Source organism: Eublepharis macularius, chromosome 12 (assembly GCF_028583425.1).
Source record: "Eublepharis macularius isolate TG4126 chromosome 12, MPM_Emac_v1.0, whole genome shotgun sequence".
Taxonomy (NCBI): Eukaryota; Metazoa; Chordata; class Lepidosauria; order Squamata; family Eublepharidae; genus Eublepharis; species Eublepharis macularius.
In genome coordinates, this window is record NC_072801.1 from 78,189,453 (window position 1) to 78,215,997 (window position 26,545).

Sequence of the window (26,545 nt, forward strand, 5' to 3'; positions counted from 1 at the left end):
TGTGTAACAAGCATCGAAATGGCCTTCAGGTGCCTCATGGTCATGTGTTTCTACCTGCGGCTGTAGTGGGAGGAGTGCTACAGATTCTGTGTTGCCTTGCAACCGCTGTTGGAAATAGATGGAGCTGGGAAGGAGCTGCTATAGCCTCTGTCCTAGCAACAAACACACAGGCTTGAGTGGCCTTAGCTCATTTATTTGGCCCAGTTGTTTTTGTTGTATGATGCACCTCTGCCTCTATATCAGATTTCTCTGATAATTGCTTGCACAGTCCCCTTCCTCTTTGGAAAAAGAGTTCTGACTGGAAGAAAGATCCTCTGAAAATGCTTACATCATTGCACATAATTTGTTTTGCACAATTGTTAAACTGCTGAAGCAACCAATCTCCAACATGCTGCCTGAGAATCTGTCCTCCTCTCAAGTAGCACGTAAAAGTTCTGGCTAAAAGCATCTTGTTCTGAGATATTAAGACAGTATCTTCCTGGCCTCCGTCCTAGCAACAAACACTAAGACGTGTCACACAGACTTGAGTGGCCTTAGACATGGGGGGCCCAACGAGGGAGGCTTTTGATGGACTGCACATTAATTACTGGAAGAAACTGTATCCCACACAGAGACAGAATGTTGCAATAAAGTTATGGGGAAATAATACTTGGGGGGTTGATATTTTTTCTCCCTGGTATTTTGAGATTGATTTTTTTCCCCTTAAGATCTAGTTTTAAGTAATGGTTTTAAAAATACCAATAGCTGGTATTTTTCATGGAAATCAATGGGACCCCCCCCCCACACACACACACACACGGGCACTGAGGTGGCCTGCTGGTTTATAGAGTCTGGTGGAACTTGGTTGCTACAGTTAACCAAATCTATTTGACCAAATCTATTTATTTTTCGCTCCAGCATTTTGTGATGTTTCCTTTTTTATCAAAAGAGATATCTCTCCGTTTTCAGGATTTCATTTTATACTGTACCTGGTTTAAAGAAGGCAATTTTCAGCACTTTCAGCCCATTTTGGTTAATTAAAAGAAGAAAACACCAACCAGTTGTCTTTGCAAGATGTATTGCCTTTTAAATTATAAAGAAAAAAATGACCTTGGCGCTGCAGCACCTTTAAGACTAACCAACTTTATTGTAGCATAAGCTTTCGAGAACCACAACTCTCTTCGTCAGATGCATTGGCAGCTTTCGAGAACCACAGCTCTCTTCGTCAGATGCATTGTCAGCTTTCAAGAACCACAGCTCTCTTTGTCAGAAGGTGCTGCTGGACTATTTTCTATTTTGCTTCTACAGACTAACACAGCTAACTCCTCTGGATCTGTTTTCCCCATGTCTCTTGTGTGCAATGGCAACTGGCCTTTATGCTCATTGTGCCATTTATGCACACACACAGGGTCAAAAGACACGATACTCACGGGCAAGTGTTGGATCCTGCAATGATCCCTGGGAATTGTAGTTTAAAAAACCATCCGCTCAACGTGATTCTCAGCTGGGGAGGGACGGGAGTTTCACACAGACATGCACTCTTTTTCTCTTTCAAAAGTCCTCTGAGAACCTGGGATGGGGGTGGGTGGGGGGAATGACGTAACTGTCACATATGCCTTCTGCATATCTGCCATGAATGTATATGGGTTCTGTCTCTGGCTTCTGAGAGTGTGGGAAGTTCTTTATTGCTCCAGAGCCGTGGGTTATCTTACAAATGTTACAAATGTTTACTTTCTCTTTCTCGCTCTGCAGAGCCAGTGTCCTTGACAGACAGCCAAAGCTGGCTCATGGGGCGCTCCTTCTGAGAACCAAAGATAAGTTCATCTTTCTCACTGTCTGCTCTAAAACAACGTCTCGCTACATCCCCCCACCCCTTCCTTAATGGTTCTCTTTCCCTTGGCGGGAAAAGCCCCTATAACTAACATTGCTAGCCCCATACACGTCACTTCTGCCCATTTCACCTGTCGATGCACCTTGTACTGAATGGATCTCTAATAAAGTTACTTCAGCTGGAACACCCGTGTGTTAACTGTGGAGAACTTGGGGACCCAACTGCCAGGGACTGACAGTTACAAGAGACAGAAAAAAAGCAGAGGTGTTTTGTGAGCAAGGATGAAATTCGTCCCTCCCGGACGGGAATTGCAGGGATTCCCCCCACCCCACCTCCATTTCTGAGCTAACGTAAAACCAACTGATTGGATTTTTGAAAGAGAATCAGTCTCTCTTTGAGAGAATCTCTTTGAACGACAATCTCTACAGTTGAGCAGCTGTTCTTTGCAAGAAATGCCACGTCGCTCAGAGGGGGGGGGGTTGGACTACCATTCCCAGCAGAGATTGCGGGAGCAATCAAGTGCTCTTCACGTGAAGTTTGTCTTGTGTGTTCTGACCCACAGTCTGACAATTAACCATGGGGGCCAGGATGGGGCAGTGGTGCCTGCTATGGCAAGCCTCACAAAAAAGTGCACGAGGACTGGGGAGGAAGCACCAGAAGCCATCGTTTGACCACATAGAGGGAGTTGGACAGGACTCTTTGGGACTGTGTGGTGCCTGGATACGGAGGTGTTATGGCAAGGACTGGGGTAGGCATAGCATGGGGTAGGCCTCACAGTCCAAGGAGGACGGGGAGTGGGTGAAGAATGTTTGGCATAAAGACCCAGAAAATGTTCGGGGAATCCAGGCAACTCTCCGCACAGACCAAAGGCAAGAGACAGTGCGGCGTCAGTGAGTGGCTGCACCTTTTTATTTTTCCAAGCACTGCGGTACATGGCTCTGAATGGTTTTATAAAAACAATTGACAAACTCTCCCTTGCAATATACTACGGCCATTTGCACACAGTCTTAAAGGGGCAGTCCACTCACCAAATGCTGGCGGCTTTTCCCCAGGAATCCACACAGCTCTGATTGCAAAATGACTTCAGCCCGTTCGGCTTCCGTTTGGCTTCCATGTTTTCAACACCTATTCTGGGAACGCACTTTCCGACCTCCCAAAAAAAGGGTGCTGAAAACATGGAAGCCAAACATCCCTCAGCCATTTTGCAAACGGAGCCGTGTAGATTCCTGGGGGGAAGCGACCAGCATTCGGTGAGTGGACTGCCCCTTTAAGAGAGTGTGGAAACAGCCTGTGACTAATAACACCCAGTGAACTAACAAGAAATAAGCAGGTCAAGAAATAAGCTTTCTAGCCACCTCTTCTCCTTCCATGCCCCCCACCCCCCCAGCAATTCTCCAAAATGCAAGGCGAGGCCCTCCGTCACCTTCAACAGAATTTTAGCCCTGCGTAGCTGAACTGTCTTTGTCTCACACATCAAACATCTTCAAGGGAATCTATTAGTTATAATAAGACAAATCTTGAAGATGGATTTCTAGAGAAAAACACTCCTTCCTGCCCCCCACCTCCCTAAGCACACAGCAATTTGTAAAACTGCATTGCAAATATCCTTAACCCAGCTATTTTGTAATTTGCATTACTAATTGTTTTTCAGAAAGCAGATACCAGTTTTGTCTCTGTGACAGCACTTCAGTGGCAATTAACCCAAAACATTTTGCCAATCTCCTTTGGATATGTCTGCCAAATCTTGTCTCCAACTGGTCTAAAAATAATGCATTGGTTCCTTAACTTTTCTACTGGTGCAAAGAGAGAGGAGGGGGCCCTTCTGACCCCCCAAGAAACCACTATGCTGTTGACTATGTTACTCATGCGGTCAAATAGGCCTGCAGGATGAGAAAGCTGCAGTGAGGCAGGGGTGTTGCCCGTCCTCCTTCTTCCACCAGTGGAAAAGCTGCTATGATCTGACCCATTCAGCTTAGGAAATGAGGCAGGTTAATATACTTCCTGCAGGGCTGCACATAGACACAAATCAAGCTACAGGGATGGGAAAGCAGAGCACCCCTCTAACTATATGGAAAAGAGTCCAGTAGCACCTTTAAGACTAACCAATTTTATTGTAGCATAAGCTTTCGAGAATCACAGTTCTCTTCGTCAGATGCATGGAGGGCAAAAAGAACTGTGATTCTCGAAAGCTTGTGCTACAATAAAATTGGTTAGTCTTAAAGGTGCTACTGGACTCTTTTTGATTTTGCTACTACAGACTAACATGGCTAACTCCTCTGGATCTAACTATATGGAGACACTGTTCTCGATGCCTGGAGGGTAGAGGTCTGTGTAGCCAATGGAGACCACGTCCAGCATCTGGTTTCTCTCCTGGATTTCCTTGGAAATCTTATCCAGGTGTTCCTTGAAGGTCTTCATTAACCTCTTAGGCTCATCCTCAGTGAAATGCTCCTCTGGGTAATTCCCCAGGGGTATCTGTTAAGGAGGAGAAGGGGAAGAGAGAAAGCATATCAGGTGATGGTTAATGGGATGAAAGGGTTAGGCCATAGCAAATACAAGGCCAAGCGCAGGTTCGTCACAGCCCATTTTCACACAGGTTATCTGCCCTAGCTTTGATGCTGCCCAGGGCTTTTTTTCAGCTGGAACGCGGTGGGACGGAGTTCCGGAACCTCTTGAAAATAGTCACATGGCCGGTGGCCCTGCCCCCTGATCTCCAGACAGAGGGGAGTTTAGAATGCCCTCTGCGCCGCTTGGCGCAGAGGGCAATCTAAACTCCCCTCTGTCTGGAGATCAGGGGGCGTGGCCACCAGCCATGTGACCATTTTTGCCGAGGGCGATTTTAAAAACTCCCCTCTTATTCCAGCTGACCCAAAGTGAAGTCGTTGGTCCTAAATGCTTAGACTCAATTTTTCTCACAAGTATAATATCATTTATGGGACTAATTTGTATTTTATATATATTTTATTGCTTGCCTGAATAAAAGAGTTAAACTTTATTTCAATGAAGACGAATAATTCAAAGAATTCTCTGTATGTCTGCTAGAAAAGGGGTTAAACACAGAACTTATATCAAATTTTGTATGAAAAGGTAATTTGCTCTCTAAACAAGTCTTTTCTATAACAGAACTTTTTAGGGCTTCTGGATTCAGTCGGTTAAAAGAATCAGTCTTGCAAAATTAAGTGGTTCAGACTCTTTAACGGGATGTGGATTAATTAATTTGCTACCCAGCCAGACGGCTAAACCCCTTGCTTTGGATTGGTGTACAACCCATTGCTAACAAATCTTATTCTTGACTTTCATTCTCTGTGGACTCTTTGCAAACTCCTTTAAACCAGATTTCCCCTTACTTATTTTTTCCCTGCTTAGGGCTGGCCCAGGCTGGCCGGGGGCATTCAAAGGAACAGCCCACCTCCAGCCACTCTGTTGGCTCCCTTAGGCCCGTGCTGCCTGCTGGGTGAGTCTTTCTCCTTTGCTCAGAGCTGCCATGGCCACCCATTGCAAGGCCAAGCTGGCAAGGACAACAACTCCCAGTTGACCCAAGTCTACAGGGCAGCAAGAAGGACACTTTCTGGCATTTTCTGACCTCCTGCTTTCCAATCTAAATTGAGCTGCAGGGGAATTGATGCTGCCTTTCTCTGGATCGAGGGCGCTGCTGCCCCGATACTCACCATGTCTACGGGATCAGCACTGAGCAGCCAGAGGGTGCTGAGGATGGTGCAGGTGGTGTTGATCGCAGGGATCGTCTCTTTGTACTCCTGCTCGTTGGCGGTGCCTTTGGTCTTCGGAGGGGGTGTCCTCATGGAGGGGGGGAAGTTGGGCATCCAGGCACCCCAATCATACTATGAACCAAAAATTCCAAATATTCAGCAGCTCTGGATTCTACAAAGCCTTTTTTCTTAGCACCTGAGTCTCTGCAAGGGGTGAGGCATCCGCTCTGCCTCACACCAAACTCCTGCACAGGTCTCGACACTCACACCCTTTGCTCACACCAGCCCAATGTCTGAGAGACTCACGTGCTGCTGCAGGTGACAGAAGGCGGCGGGTGGAAGCACTAGGGGAGAAGGAGGAGAAGTAGATGTGGCCGCACCTTCTCTGCCTGGCTTCCATCATGTTCCAGGCCATGCAAGTCAGGGGCACCACTATTGCTGCTTGCTGCACCTAACTCAACAACTCCCCTGTGTTGGCTGCTAGGCAAGGTAGGCCACAGCACTCTGTTCCATGTGTTGCTAGGCAACACAGAATCCATGGCCCTCCTGCCTCCCTCTTCCCACCACAGCAACAGGTGGACATTTGTGGCCGCTAGCCACAGAGCGGCTTCTATGTGTCTGCCTAAAGCAGGGCCCAAGCTGAACTTCTCTGGGCTCGCTCCCAATATACTGGCAACTAGCCAAAGACACACAATCCCATGTCATGGTACGGCCTTGTTTTTTCTGAAATGACATTTGTAGACCTTATCATGCAACACCCTTGCAGCCTAGGTTGGACCCCCACCCATGCCCTGACAAAATGTACCCGTTCCCACCCCCCATCCTCCATTTCAGCTCTCCCCTGGAGAGGCAGCCAACTCTAGCCCTGTTAAACCACAAGTTAGAGTTTTGAGCAGCATACTAATTCTCCTTCCACCATCTGAAGGGCTGAGAGCATAACTCTAGGCATACCATGTGCCATGGTTTTATCCACCACGTGCTAAGTTTTCATGTGGCCCTTTGGATGGGTGGTAGGATTGCCAGCTTCCAGGTAGGACCTGAAGATCCCCCAAAATTACTGCTGATCTCCAGACTACAGAGATCAGTTCCCTTGGTGAAAATGGCTGCTTTGTTGGGTAGGGTCTATGGCATTATATCCTCCGGAGGGGTCAGATATGCCTTCAGCAGATCTGCCATGCTTCAGGTTTATTGTGATGTAGTATTGTGCGGTAGTGCCTCTGAGTCCGTGCAGAGTGGAACCAGAGGTCTGTTGCTTTGTTACTAACTGCTTATCTTCCAGGCGAGGTGTTTTGGTTATGAGTTCCTGCCGAGGCCTGAGAACCTGACCTTGGACTTAACACAGAGACTGAGCAGAGCTCTTTTCTCCCCGTTCCTTCTTCCCAGGTGATGTGCTCCAAAACTTCTAAAGGACTCTCCTTCCCACTGGAGGGGGGAGGGGGTGGAGACACTGACCTATAATTGATCCTGTTTTACCACCTTTAGGCATTCCAATTTTCCATTATTACAGCTTCTTGATACTGGTATCTTTCCTTAATAAAACATCTTTAACTCATACACCGGAGTGCTGTGGCGAAGTGTTTGGGGAAGTACCTGCCAAGACCTGACAGGAGGTCACTCTCCTCCCCAAACTCTGCCCTCCCCAGGATCCACCCTGAAACCTCCTGGAATTTCCCATCCTGAAGTTGGCAACCCTAATTAGTGGCCCTTTGCATACACTTTGGACTTCGTATAACCCACAGTTTTCTGTCCCCTCCAGTGGCAATGGAGTGAAATACAGAGACAGCACAGGGTTAAACACAGCATATATTAACTAATTTCAAGAGTCGGTCCTTCTTCCCAGAGCAAAACAGTCCCAGGGAGTGGAAAGGCCAGAGGTCTCTACTAGAGAAGTCTCAGCATCTGTACCGGACTACAGTCCCCAGAATTCTAGTTGGGAACCGGATCTGTTGTCTGCATAAACAGAGCCGTGTGTTTGCAGGTGCAACAAAGAAGCCACTTGCTCCTACCTGCCCACTATTCACAGCGCTGTGCTGAGCTGAGCAGGTATAAACCACCATAGTCAAGAACTTCTTGAGCTCCGCCAAATTGCCTAGAGAGGAGGGGATGCCTGCAAAAGGGAAATAAACCCTCAACAGGAATCTCTCAGGAGTAATAGTGAGGTGTGAAGTCCCCGAATGCAGGAGCTGCACGCCTGCAATCACTCAATGTCCAACATCCATCAGATTTCCAATAATCAGCCTGTTTTTATCGTGTCATTCCTTGTCCAGAAGGTTAATATTAGAGATGGGTACAAACCGAAAAAAAATGAACCATGCAGTTCATGGTTCATCAAATTTCACGAACCACGAACTTTCACGAACCTGCCCCTGGTTCGCGAACCAGTTTGTTGGGTTCATGAAAATGTAACATCCAGGTCAGAAAATCATCACTTCCGGGTCAGTAGAAGGTCACTTCCGGGCCAGCAGAAGGTCACTTCTGGGTCAGCAGAAGGTCTACAGGAAATCCATCCCCTGTTGCATAGGAAACTGATTTAATTAGCACCAGGCTGTCTGCAGTCACGAACCAAAAATCAAACCACACGAACCAGCCTAAAGTTTGTGGCGGTTCACCAGCAATGGGATCTGACGAACTGCGGTTCATGAACCACGAACCAGCCTGGTTCGTGCTTAATTTTGGTTCGTATTTTGATTTGTGCCCATCTCTAGTTAATATATCACCTGTCCACCAAAGCATTTACTGTTAATGACAGTAAAAATCAACCCAACCCAAACACAAGATAACCATTCATAAAAATGAAAACCATCAAAATTACTTTTCCAGAAAATCCCGATAGCAGCAGCAGCAGCACAGCAACAATTAGAGCTCTGAGGATCTTCCAGGGGCTGAGCCTGCCTGACACCTTTTCCTTGTGGCTTCCCCATCATAGTCCTTATCTGTAGGTCCCGTCTATCTCACATGGTTTGGATCTCATTACACCACATTTGTTAGAAGAGGAGGACCCTATGCAATCCCTTTCCTCAGGTTTCGGAGGGGGACAAACCAAAAAGTTAGAAAGATAGAGAGGTCAGGGCATCTGTCTACTGCTCTGACTATCTTTTGATGTGTAGATTGCTATTCTCAGGACTTCCTTCTTGTGACATTCTTCTCTTCCTGGCTTTGTCACAGCCACCTTCTCCTTATCCCTTCTTTCCATCTTGCAACCATGGATGCAGGACTTGCTCTGCCATCCATGTCCATCCTTAGACTAGATAGGTAGTTAGGATTTTTCTCTCCTCCTTTCTTATCAGAGTATGGAGTTCCTATAAGAAAGAACTCTTATTTCCTTTCTAAATACAAACAAGTATACGGTTTGTTACTTTCTCTCCTGCACACACACCAGCCAGCATAACCAGCTCACACCACCATAACCACGCTTTCACTGCAAATAATATACTCTGCTTACAGCCCTAGTATGGAACCCTTTAATTAGGTTTCTGAGGCCAACATACGATTTATTTATCAACACTAAAGTGCACTGACAAGCATGGTGTGGAGGCTTCACAGGTATATTCTTAACCCACCCCATCCCTAGAGGAGACTGGACCGTACCCGAGGACTTGCGCTTCAGAAACCCTTCCACAAAGATCTCCTGTATCCAGCATTGCAGCTCAGAATCTTCCCTTACAGAGGAATCACTTTTATAATACAAGTCAACGATGCCCGAGACAAAGCTGCAAGGAAAAGGCAGGGGCTGGTCAGGCGTCCACAAGAAGCCTCCCACAGACAACACAAGCATGTCCAGTCACACAAGCAAAGAAAATCCTTGCAGAGTAGCATGGAAGCAAGGAGGGAAACTGCATTGACAAATGGTAGGTACTGGGAGCCAGAACTCTAGAGGCGCAGGGAAAAAAAACAGTCCTCCTGAGGAATTACCTTATATTTATCAAAATTATTTGGGCTTCTGGAAATGTCTACAAATCAGGGTGAACTGACCATCATAGCCTCTCCTGGTGGGCCAGCAGCCTGCGCCTTCACCTAGGCTAGGCTAGCCCCGTGGTGAGCAGAGTGCAGCAGGGAAGGCTGTGCCTGGCTGAGCCATGTGCAAGTTGGGCTGGGCTGGGCTGGGCTGGGCAAGCAGGCAGGCTCTTTCTCCCTCCTTCCCCCTCTCTCTCCCTCCCTCCTGTTCCAATAGGCAACTCAGCATGCCTTGGTCATTGGCTTGGGGGGGGGGGAGACACTGCATGTCTCTCTGTAGGTACGTGTTACTCTCTTGATAAGTAAGCTGCTTCTCTTTGGGTCACTCTAAACGTAACTTCCTTCATAAATTTGCTACGGAGCCAACCTGGGCTCGTCAGACACACAGCAGCTCTGGGGAATGGATTGCGTTAAAAAAGGAAGAGTTTTTCCCCCATGCGAAAACAGTGTGGGAGAGGATTTTCCCATTTCTGCTGCTGCACGTGGAGGTATTGAATGCACCTGCAGCAGCAGAAACAGGAAAATCACACACACAGAGACTGATTTTGCATGAGGGGAACCGCTTGGAAGAAAAGCAGGAGCTTTCCCTCCCCCGTGGCAGCTTTCTGAGCCCATTTGGTCTCTCCCTTTTTTACGCAAGCTATTCAGCAGAGCTGCATGATACAAGATCTTCCATGGAAAACAATTATGTGCTATTTCCTGATTTAATAATGAAAGTGCACAGTGCTCATAACTGAATAAATATACATATATAACAATATCACAGTACATCCAATAAATATTTGTAATAAATATTGATAAAAATGTTCACATCCTATGATTATTCAGGTCCCAGTTCATGACTTCTAAGGACCATTCAAGCTCTTGATCTCTCAGCATCAAAGTGCTTCAAGGTGCTGAGAAGCAAGCGGCAAGAAACCTGTTCCAATATTGATATGTTACTCCAGATTCAGAGGTAAGTCCTGTAACAGGTAAGTGGTAATGTTCTTACTTCGCAAGAACATTACTTGTGTTTATGCTTGTCTTTACAAATGCCTGTTATTTTCATCACTGGCCAGACTGAACAACTGATCTGCAAAGAGAGTGTCTCTACAATCAGTATTCCCAACCGTTGCATGAATAAGTCCAGGATTAGATGTCCATCCATAATGTTCAACCGGCAGCTAGCTCCAATCCTGTTTCGGGTTACCTTTCTCAAGGATGTCATAGATACACAAGCATTATCAACATTGTAGTCTGTATTTTCTCTTGCAGTGTCTCACAGAATGAATTCATGCACTTTGATGTTAAGAGATCAAGAGCTTGAAAGGTCCTTAGAAATAGTGAATTGGGACTTGAATAATCATAGGATGTGAACATTTTTATCAATATTTATTACGAATATTTATTGGATGTATTGTGATATTGTTGTATATGTATATTTATTCACTTATGAGCACTATGCACTTTCATTATTAAATCAGGGAACAGTACATAATTGTTTCCCGTGGAAGATCTTGTATCTTGGACTACAGACTAACACGGCTAGATCTATCTTAAGGTAGGTGTTTAGATTTCGTAGTGCCCTTTAGTAGAGCATAGTATTTCTGCACGAGCCAAGCTTGGCTCTATGGAGAACTTGTAAAGGAAGTAATTACGGCACATTGCGGAAAAGGCTTCGGACTGGGGAGCTCTACTACCAAACAAAATATAACTATTTCTAATACTTTTCCAGAGCTTGAACTTCTTCCTGCCTTTTGGCCTCCCATTTCATTACAGGGCATTACAAGTGCTTTCCGTTGCTCCTACCGCATGCAGACCCACCCACCCACTCCCAGCCTGACCTTTCCACAGCCTTCCAGATCTTGAGGCCATCATCTCTGTAGTAGTAACTGGGCATGGCAGTCACCCCACGAGCGTCCAGCTCCTCCCCCAGGCAGAGGGAGGAGTAAGTCAGGGCTTCTGTGCCCTTCTGCAGAAGTACCATGAGGCCTTCGTAGCCAGTGCCAGTTGCCTGGAAAGGGGATAGAAACAGGGCCATCAATGTATCTGCAGGACCGCCTCTCCCTATATGAGCCCCGGCGGATGCTTCGATCCAGTGATAAACAGCTGTTAATGATCCCGGGCCCAAGGAGGCCTGCCTAGTGTCAACAAAAGCCAGGGCCTTCTAGGTCCTGGCTCCAGCCTGGTGGAATGCTCGGATGTGCTATCTTTCCGCAGGGCCTGTAAGACAGAACTGTTCCGCCAGGCATATGGTTGACACTGGCTAGGGCTTCCCCACTGGCCGAATAGAGGGAAATCTGCCCTCCCTATCAGATGTATTCTCCACCCAGCCTCTCTGTTAAACATCTGTGGAGAGGGCTGGGTGGTGGATCCTTTTTTTTTGAGAAGTGCTGCCACATTGTTTTAAATATTTATACTTGTGTGATTTTATTTCTGTTTTAAAGTGTGTGTGTGTGTGTGTGTGTGTGTGTGTGTGTGTGTGTGTGTGTATATGTTTTATGTTGTATGTAATCCGCCCTGAGCCTACTGTGGGATTAGCAAATATTAGTAAAGACTATGGATTAATCATATAGCAATAATAGTAAGCTAGCAAGAAGCATAAGATGGATTCTTTATGTTTTAAAGTAACTGGTCTCTGTCTTTAGCCACCCCCCCCTTCTTCTCCCTAGCTGTACATGGAAAGAAAGAATGTCTATCCTTGAAGATAGATAACTGGACAGTCCTGCCAGTATATGAACAGGGCAAAGCTAGAAACAAAGGGAGAATTATAAGTTCCACCCCCTTCCCCCTTTTGGAGAAGAGAGTTTGTGTAGAAAAGTAACCAGTTGTGGAATGAAGGAAGATGCTGCTATGGAGACCAAGAAAGGATGGTACATGATGTTGTCGCGAGACTGAACGGTGGACAATAGTCCAATGTAAAGGTATAAAAGTGATCAGGTGCCTTATTCTGAATGTGACTTTCGTTTCTCCAAAATGATGTCACAAGCCCTTAAAAGAAGCATGTGCTCCTTTGTTCTGTGGTACATTCTAAGCTCATTTTGTAAGCTGGTACCCTATATTTGCAAATATACTCTGTTACAACAGCCCTTGTCTGTCTCATCTCTCTTTTGCTCAGAAGATTGGAAGGGGCAAAGGGAAAGAGCGCTTTTTTGTGCAACACTACTATTGCAGGGAGGGCGGAATATAAATTGAATTAAATAAATAACTAAATCCCCTGCAAGGCATCTAACCTTCGCTTGTCTCTTGGGCTAGGGCAGAAATGGGGCGGTGCTTACCTTGTCGAAGACGCCGTCCTTCCCAATGAGACGTTCCCGGGCCAGCGTGTTGATGTGAAGGGTGAAGCGGGTGTGGGGTATTAAGAGCTGAAAGAGAGAGGAATGCAAAAGAGGAAGAGGTGTGATGTCGGTTTGCTTCCTGGCTCCCAGCCTCCCTCCTAAAGCAGACCATTGCCTGAAAGTGGGCCAAGCTAGAAGTGACGAATTACACTTGAATGGCAAGTGAACAGACTCACGTGTATTCCTCCCTGTTCACTTGCGCTCCACTTGATCACTACATGGAGTGCAAGTGGAGCGCAAGTGAACAGGGAGGAATACACGTGAGTCTGTTCACTTGCCATTCAAGTGTAATTCGTCACTTCTAGCTTGGCCCTGTGTTGCCGGTCTGTGCTTCCTTTTGGAAGAGGCACAGAATCCAGGATATTTTATGTAGATTAAGTTCAGATAAGAGAGCTGTACTGTAAGGAAACGGTGCAGACAGATGCTGCTAAAGGGGAAGGGACTGTGGACTATACTATGTGCACCTACTGAGCAGTTTCTGTGTTGTTTAATATTTCGTGTTAAATTGCTTATGTTTTGTTTCAGTATTGTCTTCAGCTCTGGATTGGACTCTGCTTGTATTCGAATTTCTGCAATCCATACCATATTGCAGCATTTTTTCAAATGTTTGATCATATTGACCTGCCCTGTGTAATCCACCTTGAGTCTCCATGAGAAAGGTGGAGGATTATAAATAACATAAATAAATTTTAAAAAATAAATTTACAAGCTCATGTTTCATACTCGCTTCTGCTGGCCACAGGGGGAAGCACAGAAAAAGAACTCAAAAGCACTTCTGAAACCTCCATCAGAAATTTACCTGGCACTTCCCAAACATCTCAGCTGACACCAAACTAGAATCTCACTTTAAAGCAGGGCCGATTCCAGACGACTAACCTGAAGGCGCTGCATGCCGCCATGTACCGGATCGCGACGGGGAAAACGCGAAATATCACGTTTTCTCACGCAAGTTTGGTGCAACATCGCGCCAAACTCGTGCGAGAAAACACGATATTTCGCGTTTTCCACGTCGCGATCCGGAACATGGCGGCATGCAGCGCCTTCAGGTTAGTCGTCTGGAATCGGCCCTGGTGTGACTCCTATCCCATATGATTATTGGAATGCTCACATCATAAATTTTATCACAAATTATGGATTGCTCCTATTTTAACTAAATGATCTTTCACTGTATCAAAAGATAATATGGTCATAGAATCCTAGGGCTGGAAGGGATCTCTAGGGTCATCTAGTCCAACCCCCTGCACAATGCAGGCAATTCACAGCTACCTCCCCTCCCCACGCTCCCAGTGACCCCTCCTTCATGTCCAGAAGATGGCAAAACACAGATAGTCCCCGATCTGTGGGTGGATAGGGTCTCACCACATGAGACAAAATACACTCGAATTACACGGATAGTTCAAGTGTATTTGAGTGTCATTCAAGTGTGTTTTGTCTCGTGTGGTTTAACCCATAGACTCCCAAGGACTACGTTGGCTGTGGCCAAGTATCTCTCCACCATATTTTCCTTAAAGAAATAAAGACTCCTTATCCGCTGTTCAAGATCTTTGGATTAAAGGAGCTTGAAAGGAAAGGAAAGGACTTTAAAGCAAGCTGGATCCTTCATTCAGTACTATATCCCTGGATTGTCTCAGAGCTGGAAGAGGCCTTAGAAGCTCATTCCACACTCAGTGCAAGAAATCCAAAGCAAGAGCATCACTTACAGAATGCGTCCGTCACCTGCCTGAGAGGCACTAGCGAGGGAGGGAAAGTCCTTGGTTCCTTAGCTGGTCTGTACTGGTTATTAACTGTAAATAAATCTGATTTATTGATGGTTCCTTAGCTGACCCATTCATGCTGTTCCAGCCTTGCCCTCTGGAACAGCAGAAAAGAAATGTTCGCCCTCCTTCCTGTGCCAGCCCTTCAAATACATGCTTGATCGTGTCCCAGACTTTGGCCTTCCCTTCTTCAAGCTAAACATAACCAGTTCCTTCAACCTTCCCTCACTGGACTGTGTTATACAGCAGCATCTCATGGACATGCTATGTGCTCTCTTGTGAAATCCCCTCACCTTGTAGAGCGGGTGGCACATCGGCAGCTGGCGGAGGGTGGCCAGGGTGAACACCTCAGCTATCAGGTGTGTGTGGAGCAAGTGGGTGAGGGCCTGGTGAACATGGAAGTCGGCGTTGCGCACCCAGGTCTTGGCCAAGATCCAGTCCCACTCAGAATCACTCGGCAGGAAGATGGGAGCCTCCGGGCCGGGGGTCTGGCTCAGCTGTTGGGAAGAGGTGAAAACAGCATTAGGTGGGAGCCAGCAGGCACGCTCTGGAATGAACCAGGATTGCAGACGGACCAGGAATACTTGTGCGGTTTGCTGGGCTGCTGCCTCTCTTTCTCTAAGAGTTACATGCCAAGCAAGCAATGCACCCCGGGCGGAGCAGGCGGCATGTCCTGCTTGCGGGCTTCTGGGAGGCTGAGCCAGATGGGTCCTTGGTCCAATCCAACAGGTCTCTTCTTATGACCATATGGATCCACTGCTTACGGTTTTTGCAGCCATGCCCGCTTGGCCACTCACAGGGCCATGGAGGACAAAAATGCTGATCATGGCCACTAGGTGGCCTCTCCAGCTGCCTCCCTTCTTCTCCCCACCCGGACGCCCTGCAGGGCCAACCTGGTACCCCTTCCAAGCACCCGACCCCATCACCTGGATGGCGAGGGGCACCAGCCGATTCTGGGGCGAGAGGTGCAGCAGGCAGAGCGGGGCTGTGATGAACTGCTTCTTGTGATTATTGAAGCCTGCGGGGACCCCCTCCAGGATGCCATAGTCGACAAGGAAAATGGTCCCTTTCTGCGGAGGAAAGGAGCGCAGACAAGACTTCAGATCAAAAGGAAAAAATGCTGGCGAGGGGAGCAGGGCCCTCTGCCCGCATGTGGCTTTCCCCCCACTGTGGTCTCAAGGGTGTCGTAAAAACCCTCCCCTCCACCTGGCTACTGACCTCGAGTTCCTTCTCTAGCGTGGTGCCGCAGCCCAGGGATCTGCCTACCATCTCCTGGGTCACGGGGAATTTGGAGGGGATCTCTGTGCATTTCTTGATCATCTGGGGGTTCAGTCCATTTAGGAACTGGTATGCAAAGAACTCATCATTCTTCCACTGCTCTGTGGTGTATTCTGGAACAACGGACACCAAGGCAAGTATTTGAGTGAGCAGAATCTGTTCTCAGAGGGAAGCACTGAAACATCCTAATCACTCGGACACTTCAAGTGGTCATTTGGCTCGTTGTGCCTCTCTCCCGGTCTTGGAGACTCAGGAAAGTTACATCAATAGACCCAGGGCTCATTTCAAGGGGGAACGCACAGGAACACAGTTCCGGCAGTTCCCCAAAGAGGTCACATGTCAGGTGGCCCCGCCCACCTGACTCTCAGCCATTTTGGGCCCGTTTCAGCCTGGATTGGGGCTGAAACGGCCCAGATCGGGCCTCTGGCGGGTGGTGGATCACTCTTCCACTCAGCAGCGGCCCAATCCTGACCATTTTGGGCCCCTTTTCAGCCCCTTTTTGCCATTTTGGGCCCAATTTCAGCCCTGAATGGTCAGGACTGGGTCCAAAACAGCCAGGGTAGGTGATGTCAGGGGATGCGGCATATGCAAATCAGTCATGCTAATGACACACGTCTGGTGATGTCAAGGGGCGTGGCATATGCTAATGAGTTATGCTGATAAGTTATGCTAATGAGTTCCTCCCGCTCTTTTTCTACGGAATGACCCCTGAATAGACCAAACAGCCAAGATTCATTGGTCCTTATAGCGTGTTCCGTGTTGAAAATGAAGATTTCTCTCTGTCCTTGCTTGCTTGTATTTTGCAGGTATACTGGAATGCAGCAGTAATACAAACGATCAGGGGCAGCTTCTCAAAAGCTTTTAGCAGGGCCACCGTCTTACCTGACAGACGGGTCTTATTGAACCAGAAGACCTCCTTGATGTGCTCCAGCTCCTTCCAGGACTCTTGGCTGTCAGAAAACCCCTTCAGCTTCAGTTCCACCTTCCTAAGGATACCAGAACAGGGCGGAGAATGAGGTACCACACTTCAAGAGGCTTCACGTGAGTAGAGAAGAAACCGCCCTCCAGTGGTGAGAACCTTGGCCCATACATTGTGGGGCACCGCCCCCACAAGTTACAGTCTCCTACTACATGTACAAATGGCAAAGGGGACCAATGGTCAGAGTCAGTGAACTACACTTGGGGGCATGCAATTTCCTCATGGTTGTAACTTCTGAGTTGGACATTTTGTCTTACGTGAGGGCTGCCTTGTGCCTCTTGGTGAACATTCCTAGAAACTCCCTGTATTCTAATGAGAGCATCACTCTTGTGCTGGAATTCTCCTGCCATCCCCCTTTGTGTTTACATTTGGCTGAACCAGGGCTTTTTTTCAGCGGGAACGCGGTGGAACGGAGTTCCGGCACCTATTGAAAATGGTCATATGGCTGGTGGCCCTGCCCCCTGATCTCCAGACAGAGGGGAGTTTAGATTGCCCTCCACGCAGCAGCGCGGAGGGCAATCTAAACTCCCCTCTGTCTGGAGATCAGGGGGCGGGGCCACCGGCCATGTGACCATTTTAGTCAAGGGCAATTTAAACTTTAAAAAAATTCCCCCCTTGTTCCAGCTGACCCAAAGTGATGTCATTGTGTGGTCCTGAGTTCCACCACAGAGTTCCACCACCTCTTTTCCCAGAAAAAAAGCCCTGGGCTGAACTAATGTCATCGCTTATCTTATTTGCCTACTGAGCCCTCCTTGTGACCAATTCCTCACTTGGAACTAGCTGTAGCAGGGGAGCATCCCCCATTCTCTTTCCTGGCCCCAATCCTTCCAAGCAGCTGTTGTCCAGCAAGTGACAGCAGAGGCAAAGTTGTTGCCCAACCTTCTCTGGAAGCTTCCTCCCTGAAGAGAAGAGTCCCAAACTAAGCCAAAAGGTATGTTCTTAGTCCTACATCCTTGTGGACTGTCATGCATGCAAGCATCCATGCCATTATTGTGTTCTGCATCGTATTACTAAGAGTGATATAATGCCAGAGTTATATACTGTATCTTATGCATTTTATGTAAGTCATCTGAGGGTGTCTAGACTGCTAATACTAATTTCCAGAGGAACCAGTGAGCCCTTTGTTATCTCTAAGAAATATGCGCTTTCACTTCTGAGTGTCCTTGGACCGGAGCTGCAGCTCTGTACTGAAATGTATCTTTTTCACAGGAGGGAATGATTCTACTCTGTACTTTGTGTAGACTAAACTAATCTGTTCCCATGTAACTTTTTGGGTTTTCACGCCTGAATGCTGACGGCCCAAAGGGCGAGAGAACATCCCCTATAAATAGTAGTCCTGTTGTTTGAATAATCACTTCTGCCAACTTCTACCTATGAGTGCATACCTGAACTGAATATATCTCTGAATAAGGTTTCTTCAACCAATGCACCTGCGTGCTTGCTGTGAGGGGCTTGGGGATCTAACTGCCAGGGACTACTACTCTAGGACTGACATGAGAAGAAACTGGCTTGCCCAGTCCCTAAGGTTCTTCTAAGTATCCCCCATGCAGTCTTGTGAAAAGGAAATCTGGAACTCTGCACAGCTTTGATAAGAAGCCCTCCTGAAGCCAAAGACTTTCCCAGCTTGCCCAGGTTCAATTCTGCAGAAGCCCATATAAAAGAATCTGCTGGCAGGCAAGCCAACGGCTTCTCCTTGGTGTTCTTCAGCTGCACTTGGATGCCACTTTCTGATTGGCTTGCACTGCACAGTCACATCCATAGGAAACGCTGTGCTGGATGTGACCTGGGGTCCATCTAGTCCAGAGCCCTGAGCCATTTGGTGGCCAGCCAGTTGTCCTGGAGGGCCAGCAGGCAAGGCCTTCCCCCATTGCCACCTCTGAATATGGAGGTCCCTTTAGCTGCCACGGCTACTTGCCTTTGATGGATCCCTCCTCCACCACCATCTGTCTCACCCCCTTTGAAAGACATCTGTGCTTTTGACCATCACTATGTCCGCTGACAGTGAATGCTATAGCTTGATTACTCGTTGAGTAAAGTATTCCCTTTTGTCTGTCCTTGAATCTATCGCCCGTCAACTTCACTGGATGTCTCCATGTTCTATTATTATGGGAGGAGAAGAAATTCTCTCTACCTAGTTTCTCCATCCCATACCAAATGGTGCCCCTGCCCCTTCAATTGTCTTTTTTCCAAATGGAAGATACACCGAGGTGTGCTTCCTCACCCATGGCTTTCTGTCTGATCCTATGAGGCCACTCTGCCCATCAACTGTTTATCTCACCCTTCAAGGCACTCAGGATGGTGTATGTGGCTTCCCCCCACCCCATTTTACCTTTACAATTAAGAGGTAGAGGTTCTGAAAAAAGATGGACATACCCAAGGTCACCTACTGAGTTGGGTGGCCAAGTGGAGACCTAGATGCAGAGGAGTTAGCCATGTTAGTCTGTGGTAGCAAAATCAAAAAGAGTCCAGTAGCACCTTTAAGACTAACCAATTTTATTGTAGCATAAGCTTTCGAGAATCAAGTTTAAAATTGGTTAGTCTTAAAGGTGCTACTGGACTCTTTTTGAAGTGGAGACCTGAAACCCAATCTCCCAAGTTTTTGCATTTGCTATATCATATACTATTTCCTAACTTTGCAGTCCAGTCTTATTACAATGTTTGTTACGCGTCTTATACTTTTCTTACTGCATTCTTAAATTGAGTCATCTGTCTTGAGTCTCAGTAAGAAAAGCACTCTATAAATAAGCTAAATAAGTAAGTAAATAGATAAGCAAACAAGCTCTAGCCAGAAATCCTAACCAGGACTCGCCAGCGGCTTCCATCCCAGCCCTCCATCCCACCCATCACCAACTCCTCGGGCAAAAACTCCTTTGCTTCTTGGTTCTTCCTTTTTGAACATCATTTACTTGGCCTTGGAGCGTGTCTGAAACACCGATGACTTCACAAAAGAAAACTTGATATCTGTGTCCAATTGCTTGACCGATTCAACGTCCAGGCAGCGGGGGATGCCCTCAACCAACGTCTTCCATCTGTACAGATGAAAATAAATGCCCTTAGGAGGCCCCCAACACCATCCCACACCAACACTCCTAAGGACACAAGAAGAGCCTGATGGATCCAGTCTGGCACACTGTCTCACACAGCAGCCAACCAGTTACCCTGGAGGGCTTATAGGGCATAGAAATCAAGACCTTCCCCTGATATTGCATCCTCATTGGGATTCAGAGGTTGCTGCCTCTGCACATGGAGGTTCTCTTCGGTCACCATGGCTAGCAGCCATTGAGGGATCTCTCCTCCATTAATCTTTCCCACTTCCTTCTCCTGGGCGGGGGCAGAGCCCAGAAGCTGCTTCAAGAGCTAAACAGGGATCTTACTTATGGATATTTAGAAGCTCTACTCACCTGTAGTCCACCTGCCTCCTCTTCAGCTGTTCCTCGCGGTGCTTTTGGAGCAAGGGGAGCGTGTCCATCGCAGCCGTTTTTGCTGGAGGGACAGACACCCAAAAAAGGCCCATCTAACAAAAAAGTTCATCTCTGACCCAGACAGCCCCTGGTTTAAGCCAGCTTGTCAGTTCCCTGGCTCACAGGTCTGTCATAACATTATCTCAGCAAAGGAAGCTCTTTGAAGACTTGCTATTAGAGATAGTTCGTGCCGAACCGGGTCAGTTCGTGGTTCATGAACGGCAGTTCATCAGAGACCATTTCTGATGAACTGCCATGAAATTTAGGCTGGTTCATTTGGTTCGTTTTTTGGTTTGCCACTGCAGACAGCCTGGCGCCAATCAATCAGTTTCCTAGGCAACAGGATGGATTTCCTGCAGATCTTCTGCTGACCCAGAAGTGGCCTTCTGCTGGCCCGGAAGTGACCTTCTGCTGACCTGGAAGTGGCGATTTGCTGACCTGGGTGTGACATTTTCACAAGCCAAACAAACCGGTTCGCGAACTGGGGCAGGTTTGTGAAAGTTCGTGGTTCGTGGTTCATGAAATGCGATGAACCACAAACTACACGGTTCATTTTTTTCTGGTTTGTGCCCATCTCTACTTGCTATGTGCTGTGCCAGGGGAAATGCTGGAGTGTCTCATGAGCCATAGAAAAGGTGCCACAAGAGGAATTTACCACAACTAATTCCCAGGAGCGGCTATCCTTTTGGAAGGAGGCTTTGTATGGCTGCGGCTGGTATTCAAACTCATACCCTACCACAAACTTTGCAAGTTTTATAGGTGCTACTGGACTGTATTTATTTTCTACTGCTCAAGGAAGTAGGAAAGAGCAGCCTTGGAGCAGGACCACTTACCTGTCCCTTCCCGGAGCTCCAGCTTCTCAAGGTCTTGAAGCCACTGGTAGCATGGAAAAGTATAGTTTTGGCCCCGCGGGGAGATCACCGTGACAAAATTACAGTACCAGGGGGTTGAGAAGATACCAAGCAAAGGTTCTCTTTGGAGACAGAGGAGCAAAATTTCTCCCAGGTCATGCTCACAAGTAACTTCATATTTACTTTCCTGAAATGGAAAAATTGGAGGATTGGAACTTGGCATCAGTTGAGAGAGAGAAGGAACGGATGGCTGAGAGCCAGAATCTCTGAGTTCTAGGGTCATCCACACAGGTTACCTGTCCCAAGTTCAATGCTTTTAGAAAGCATTCCCCCCCCCCTTCTTCCCCATAACATTGTGGTGCATTTCTCTGATCTTGCTCAAACTTGCTTTGCTCCAAAATTTTGAGAAAGATCACAGTAAAGCCTAGATAGCTGCTGTGTGGGTGGGAAAATTCAGACTTCCAGTCCTACTTGCCAGCCATTTTTCCTTACCTTGTTTCCACCTCTGCCTTTCCTCCCCACGGCTGCCTCTCTCCCATCCGCTGCCACCACCAGGGTTTTTTTAAAAAAAACTGACACTAGAATATAGCAATATGCTATTGTAACAATAGGCAGTACCTGGCAACCAATGAGAGAGCTTGGGGGGCGGGGACATGGGGGGCTAGCATGCCAGTTGTGGAGTCATGTCAAAAATGGAAGTGATATAGGGAGCTCTAGGAAACACCAGAAACTCTACGCTGAAACCATAGAGCTTCCAGCTATTCCTAGAGCCACCTCTATGTCACTTCCGTTTTTTTACCGGAAGTGATGCAGAACTGCACATGACACTATGAGGTTTTAAAAATTTTTCCTCCCTCCCCTTTTCTGAGAAACAGAGGGCAACAGGAGCAGGCGGCAGGGGATCCTTCACCAGCGGCTTGGCAGCCCTGCTCCATCCTGGTTGGCCTTGTAACTCCTTGATAATCCTCTGTGCCCACAGACAGACATCTAGCCATTCCCTAGTGAGTTTCATACCCTCTTTCCTTTCATTGCTTACATTTCTCAAGTTGAGTTCGTACAGGGACTAAATCCTGATCTCTCTCCACCCCCCAATCACAGGGTTCAAACTCCCCATTACTCTCTGCACCCAAGACATTTTGATTGTGATTAGTCAGATAGTCCAGGTGAGCCTGATCTCATCAGATCTCAGAAGCTAAGCAGGGTTGGCCTTGGTTAGTAATTGGATGGGAGACCTCCAAGGAAGACAATGCAGAGGCAGGCAATGACAAACCACCTCTGTTAGTCTCTTGCCATGAAAAACCCACCCAGGGTCACTATAAGTCAGCTATGACTCGATGGGCCAAGGTGAACCAAGAATTGCAGAGCTGTAAACCAGTGTTGTGTAGTGGTTAGAGTGTCAGGCTCGAATCTAGGAGACCCAGGTTTGAACCCCCGTTCTGCCATGGATGCTCACTGAGTGACCTTGCTCCAGTCATACACACTCGGCCTAATCTACCTCACAGGGCAGTTGTGAGGATAAAATGGAAGAGAGGAGGTAAGACACTTTGGGTGCCCATTGGGGAGAAAGGCAGGGTAGAAATGCGATAGACAGACGGACGGACAGATAGATAAAGCAAGCCTTCCTGGGCATCTTCCTGGAAGCCACACCTGGGCCTGCCAACCGCCAGGTGCGGCCTGGGGCTCTCCTGGAATGAAGTGCTCCTGCTCTGCCTGCAGGAGGTCCCGGGTTCAACGCTTGGCCTCTCCAGCTAAACGCACCAGACTGCTGCTGTTGGTGTGAAAGACCCCAAGGGCCAAGCTAGGGCCAAGTGACAAGTGACGAAAGACACTTGAACGGCAAGTGAACAGACCCATGCGCATTCCTCCTTGTTCACGTGTGCTCCACTTGCGCACGTGAACAGGGAGGAATACATGTGAGTCTGTTCACTTGCTGTTCAAGTGTCTTTCGTCACTTGTAGTTTGGCTCCTAGATGTGCAGTTTTTTAAAGAGTTGGATCTGGGTTCTCAACCCTGACCCAACTCAGGTTTCCACAGCCATACCGCAGTTAAAAAGTAAATGGCTGTTAGAAAATCAAAGCGAGCCCAAATGGCCTCAGAATGGCCGAATCCACATTACCTCCGCGCGTCCCGGTGTTGCACTAACTGTCCGCTAAACACCCGGAAGTATAGCGTCTTTCAAGCGCGATTTCTGAAATCGCGCTTGAAAGACGCTATACTTCCGGGTGTTTCGCGGACATTTAGCGCAACACCAGGACGCGCGGAGGTAATGTGGATTCGGCCAATGCCTCCACGGGGGAAGGAGGGGCTCCTCCTTCCCCCCTCAAGCCATTTCCCCTGCCACAATAGCACGGGAGGAGTTTCCTTCCCCCCCCCCATTTTTATTGCTCCACCTGCACAGAATACTCCACGGGGAGTTGAAAAAACATGGGGGGAAACTCCTTCCCCTGCTATTTTGACAGGGGGGGATGGCTTGAGGGGAGAGGGAAGAGCCCCTCCTCCCCCTGCAAAAGTCTACTGAGGCCATTTAGGGTCTCCTTTATTTTTAACAGTTACTCCCCAAAGCTGCTGTGCAGCTGCAGGGAACACAAGTTGGGTCTGGGTTACCCTTTAAAAACCTGCACGTCTAGATGGTCGTTGTGGGTTTTCCGGGCTGTATTGCCGTGGTCTTGGCATTGTAGTTCCTGACGTTTCGCCAACAGCTGTGGCTGGCATCTTCAGAGGTGAAGCACCAAAAGACAGAGATCTCTCAGTGTCACAGTGTGGAAAAGATGTTGGCAGGTTGTTGCCAAAAAGATGTTGCCAACATCTTTTCCACACTGTGACACTGAGAGATTTCTGTCTTTTGGTGCTGCACCACAGCTGCTGGCAAAACGTCAGGAACTACAATGCCAAGACCACGGCAATACAGCCCGGAAAACCCACAACAACCATCGTTCTCCGGCCGTGAAAGCCTTCGACAATACATCTGCACGTCTAGATTGGCCCTGAGATGCCAGAGAGCTGCTATCACTCTGCATAGAGAACACTGACCTTGACAGAGCAAGGGTGTGATTCATTATAAGACAGCTTCATGTTTCACAACTGATCTCCAGACCACAAAGATCGTTCCCTCTGGAGAAAATGGCATTTTCAGAGGAGGTATGCTATGGTGTAGCATAGATCTAAGTGATACCCCTCCCCAAATTCCCTCCTCCCCAAATCTCCAGGAATTTCCCAGGGCACTGTTGGCAAGCCACTCTGTTCAATCAGCCACTTGTGGGGGTTTTTTGCTTCTCTGTTTGTGTGTGTTTTAAGCTTCTTGCGTTACTCATGTTTTTCCTGTGCTGAGACCTGCCTTTCTGGATGACTTCTGTACGTCCGTCACTGCTTTTTCGAGTTAATTTGGGGGTAGTTGGGGTTATTTTTCAGGGCCTTTAAGCATTCCCAGAGGATTTCATATTACATATCCCTCTTTTTTATCGTGAAAAGCTTTCAAGATGGATGCTATGACTTCAGAACACCATCGCTCATCAGTCAGAAAAGAACCCATTGTGAGGGGGATACAAAACTAGCATCGATAAATATAAATAAATGTTGACAAAATGATCTGTATTACACTCAGGGCTTTTTTTCAGCTGGAACGCGGGGGAACGGAGTTCCGGCACCTCTTGAAAATGGTCACATGGCTGGTGGCCCCGCCCCCTGATCTCCAGACAGAGGGGAGTTGAGATTGCCCTCTGAGCCGCTCTCAATCTCAACTCCCCTCTGTCTGGAGATCAGGGGGAGGGGCCACCAGCCATATGACCATTTTCTCCGAGGGCAACCCACTGAATTCCACCACCTCTTTTCCCAGAAAAAAAGCCCTGATAATACTTATGTATGTGCAGATGGCAATTTAAATCTCCTTGTATAGTAGCAATGTTATTTGGAACTCAGCCATGGCTTATCTACTCCCATGAAATTAGGGCACCCCTTGGGTAGAAACAGTCACTCCGAAGAGTTTTGATAGTGCATGTCTTAACAGGAAAAGCTTCAAGCAAGCTGGCCCAGCTATTACAAAAGATGTTTATTTCAGGCACATACACCAACACCACGTGAGAATTCAAAGCCAGTTACTTGTGGGTTTTTTTCCAAAGCAGTTTAGTTCTGCTTTGAGAATATTTTTCCCTTATTTGAGCAGTAATCCAAGGACACGAAGGAGAATAGTTCTTAAAAGAAAATGGGGCGCTCCCAGGTTGCCCTGCCCTGCCCTGCCCAACCCACTCCCCTCCCATCACAACTCACCTCTGCGGTGAAGAACTTGGAGGTCAAGCTGCCCAGACTGATTGGGGGGCTCTCGCCTTCGGTGCCCACGAAGGAGAGGGAAATGGGATCGACGGTGCCCAAGTGGAAAACATTGCTCGTGGACACAGAGACAAGATATTTGGCCATGCCGGAGCCCAGATCTGGGGGAGGGGGGGAGACGATTCTCTGCTGCTTGTCTTGAAAAATTGTGGCGAGGAGAGGAAGTTTTAGTCTGTTCCAACCAGCCACCTCAACTTTCTCTCTACTGGACAGATTTTTGTAATAATGCCAACCATCATCGGTAAAACAACCCAGCCCTTATCCGGCAGCAGCTCCACCCCCCCATCAGCATAAGCTGGCACAGACCCAGGCAGCCTCAAGCATGCCAAATGTCAGGAGGGGGTGCTGGGCTCTAACATGTGCCGAGGGCTGCTTTGTGGCTTCCAGCAAGGCTCCAGCCGTGCCTGCGAGGAGGACATTCAAGAGATGGCTTTCAGCCACAAACTGTGCCTGCTTATAAGGTTGCCAACCTCCAGGTGGGGCCTGAAGTTGCAACTGAGCTCCAGAGTAGAGAGATCAGTCCCCAAGGAACAAAACAGCAGAGAGTGGAGTCTATAGAAATACATCTCAGTTGAGCTCCTGCTCCTCCTCTCCAAACACCACTGGCCTCACACCCCCCCAAGCCAGAGTTGGCAAACCCCATGCTTGCATGATAGAAAAATCTTGACTTGCTACACTTCTGCTTGTGAAGCAACTACCTGGCACACAGATATTCAACTGGTGAAGTTTCTTCCAGGCATGGAGAAGACAGCATGGCAAAAACCACCTTACGGAATGTCCAGCAGCTCTGGGAGTCTGAAAAGATGCTGAAAAGATGCCACCGCAACGGGCGCATGGTCTTGTTGCTTTTTTACTTGTGGTGGAGCCCACAACAGCTGCACAGCAGACAGCACCTCCTCTCCAGGTCCCTGGCTTTCTCTTAAGTTTGCCAGCCTCCAGGTGTGGCCTGGAGATCTCCTGGAATTACAGTTTATCCCCAGACTGCAGAGATTGTTTCCCCTGGAGGAAATGGCAGCTTTGGAGAAGGGACTGTATGGCATTATACCCTGCTGAGATCCCTCCCCTTCCCAAACCCCACCATCTCCAGCTCCACTCCCAAAAGTGGAGAGCA

The 26,545-nt window shown here is 47.8% G+C and overlaps 1 protein-coding gene across 2 annotated transcripts; it reads right to left on the bottom strand.

The window, feature by feature from the left end:
• Window positions 1-4,018: 4,018 nt before the first annotated feature.
• LOC129340490 (polyunsaturated fatty acid lipoxygenase ALOX15B-like) lies at window positions 4,019-25,627 on the bottom strand. 2 transcript variants are annotated; one of them, XM_054995313.1, is made up of 14 exons: window positions 25,375-25,627; window positions 21,094-21,298; window positions 20,201-20,282; window positions 19,706-19,828; window positions 16,703-16,806; window positions 15,761-15,933; window positions 15,469-15,612; window positions 14,836-15,039; window positions 12,729-12,815; window positions 11,295-11,464; window positions 9,106-9,227; window positions 7,524-7,624; window positions 5,479-5,649; window positions 4,019-4,285 (listed from the first exon to the last, which is right to left on the bottom strand). In XM_054995313.1, the coding sequence occupies exons 1-14, from the start codon at window positions 25,519-25,521 to the stop codon at window positions 4,097-4,099; spliced, it is 2,022 nt and encodes a 673-aa protein (XP_054851288.1). In that variant the 5' UTR covers window positions 25,522-25,627; the 3' UTR covers window positions 4,019-4,096. The 2 variants fall into 2 exon arrangements, with proteins under 2 accessions (XP_054851288.1, XP_054851289.1); XM_054995314.1 differs by lacking the exons at window positions 7,524-7,624; window positions 9,106-9,227; window positions 11,295-11,464.
• Between the last annotated feature and the right edge of the window lie 918 nt (window positions 25,628-26,545).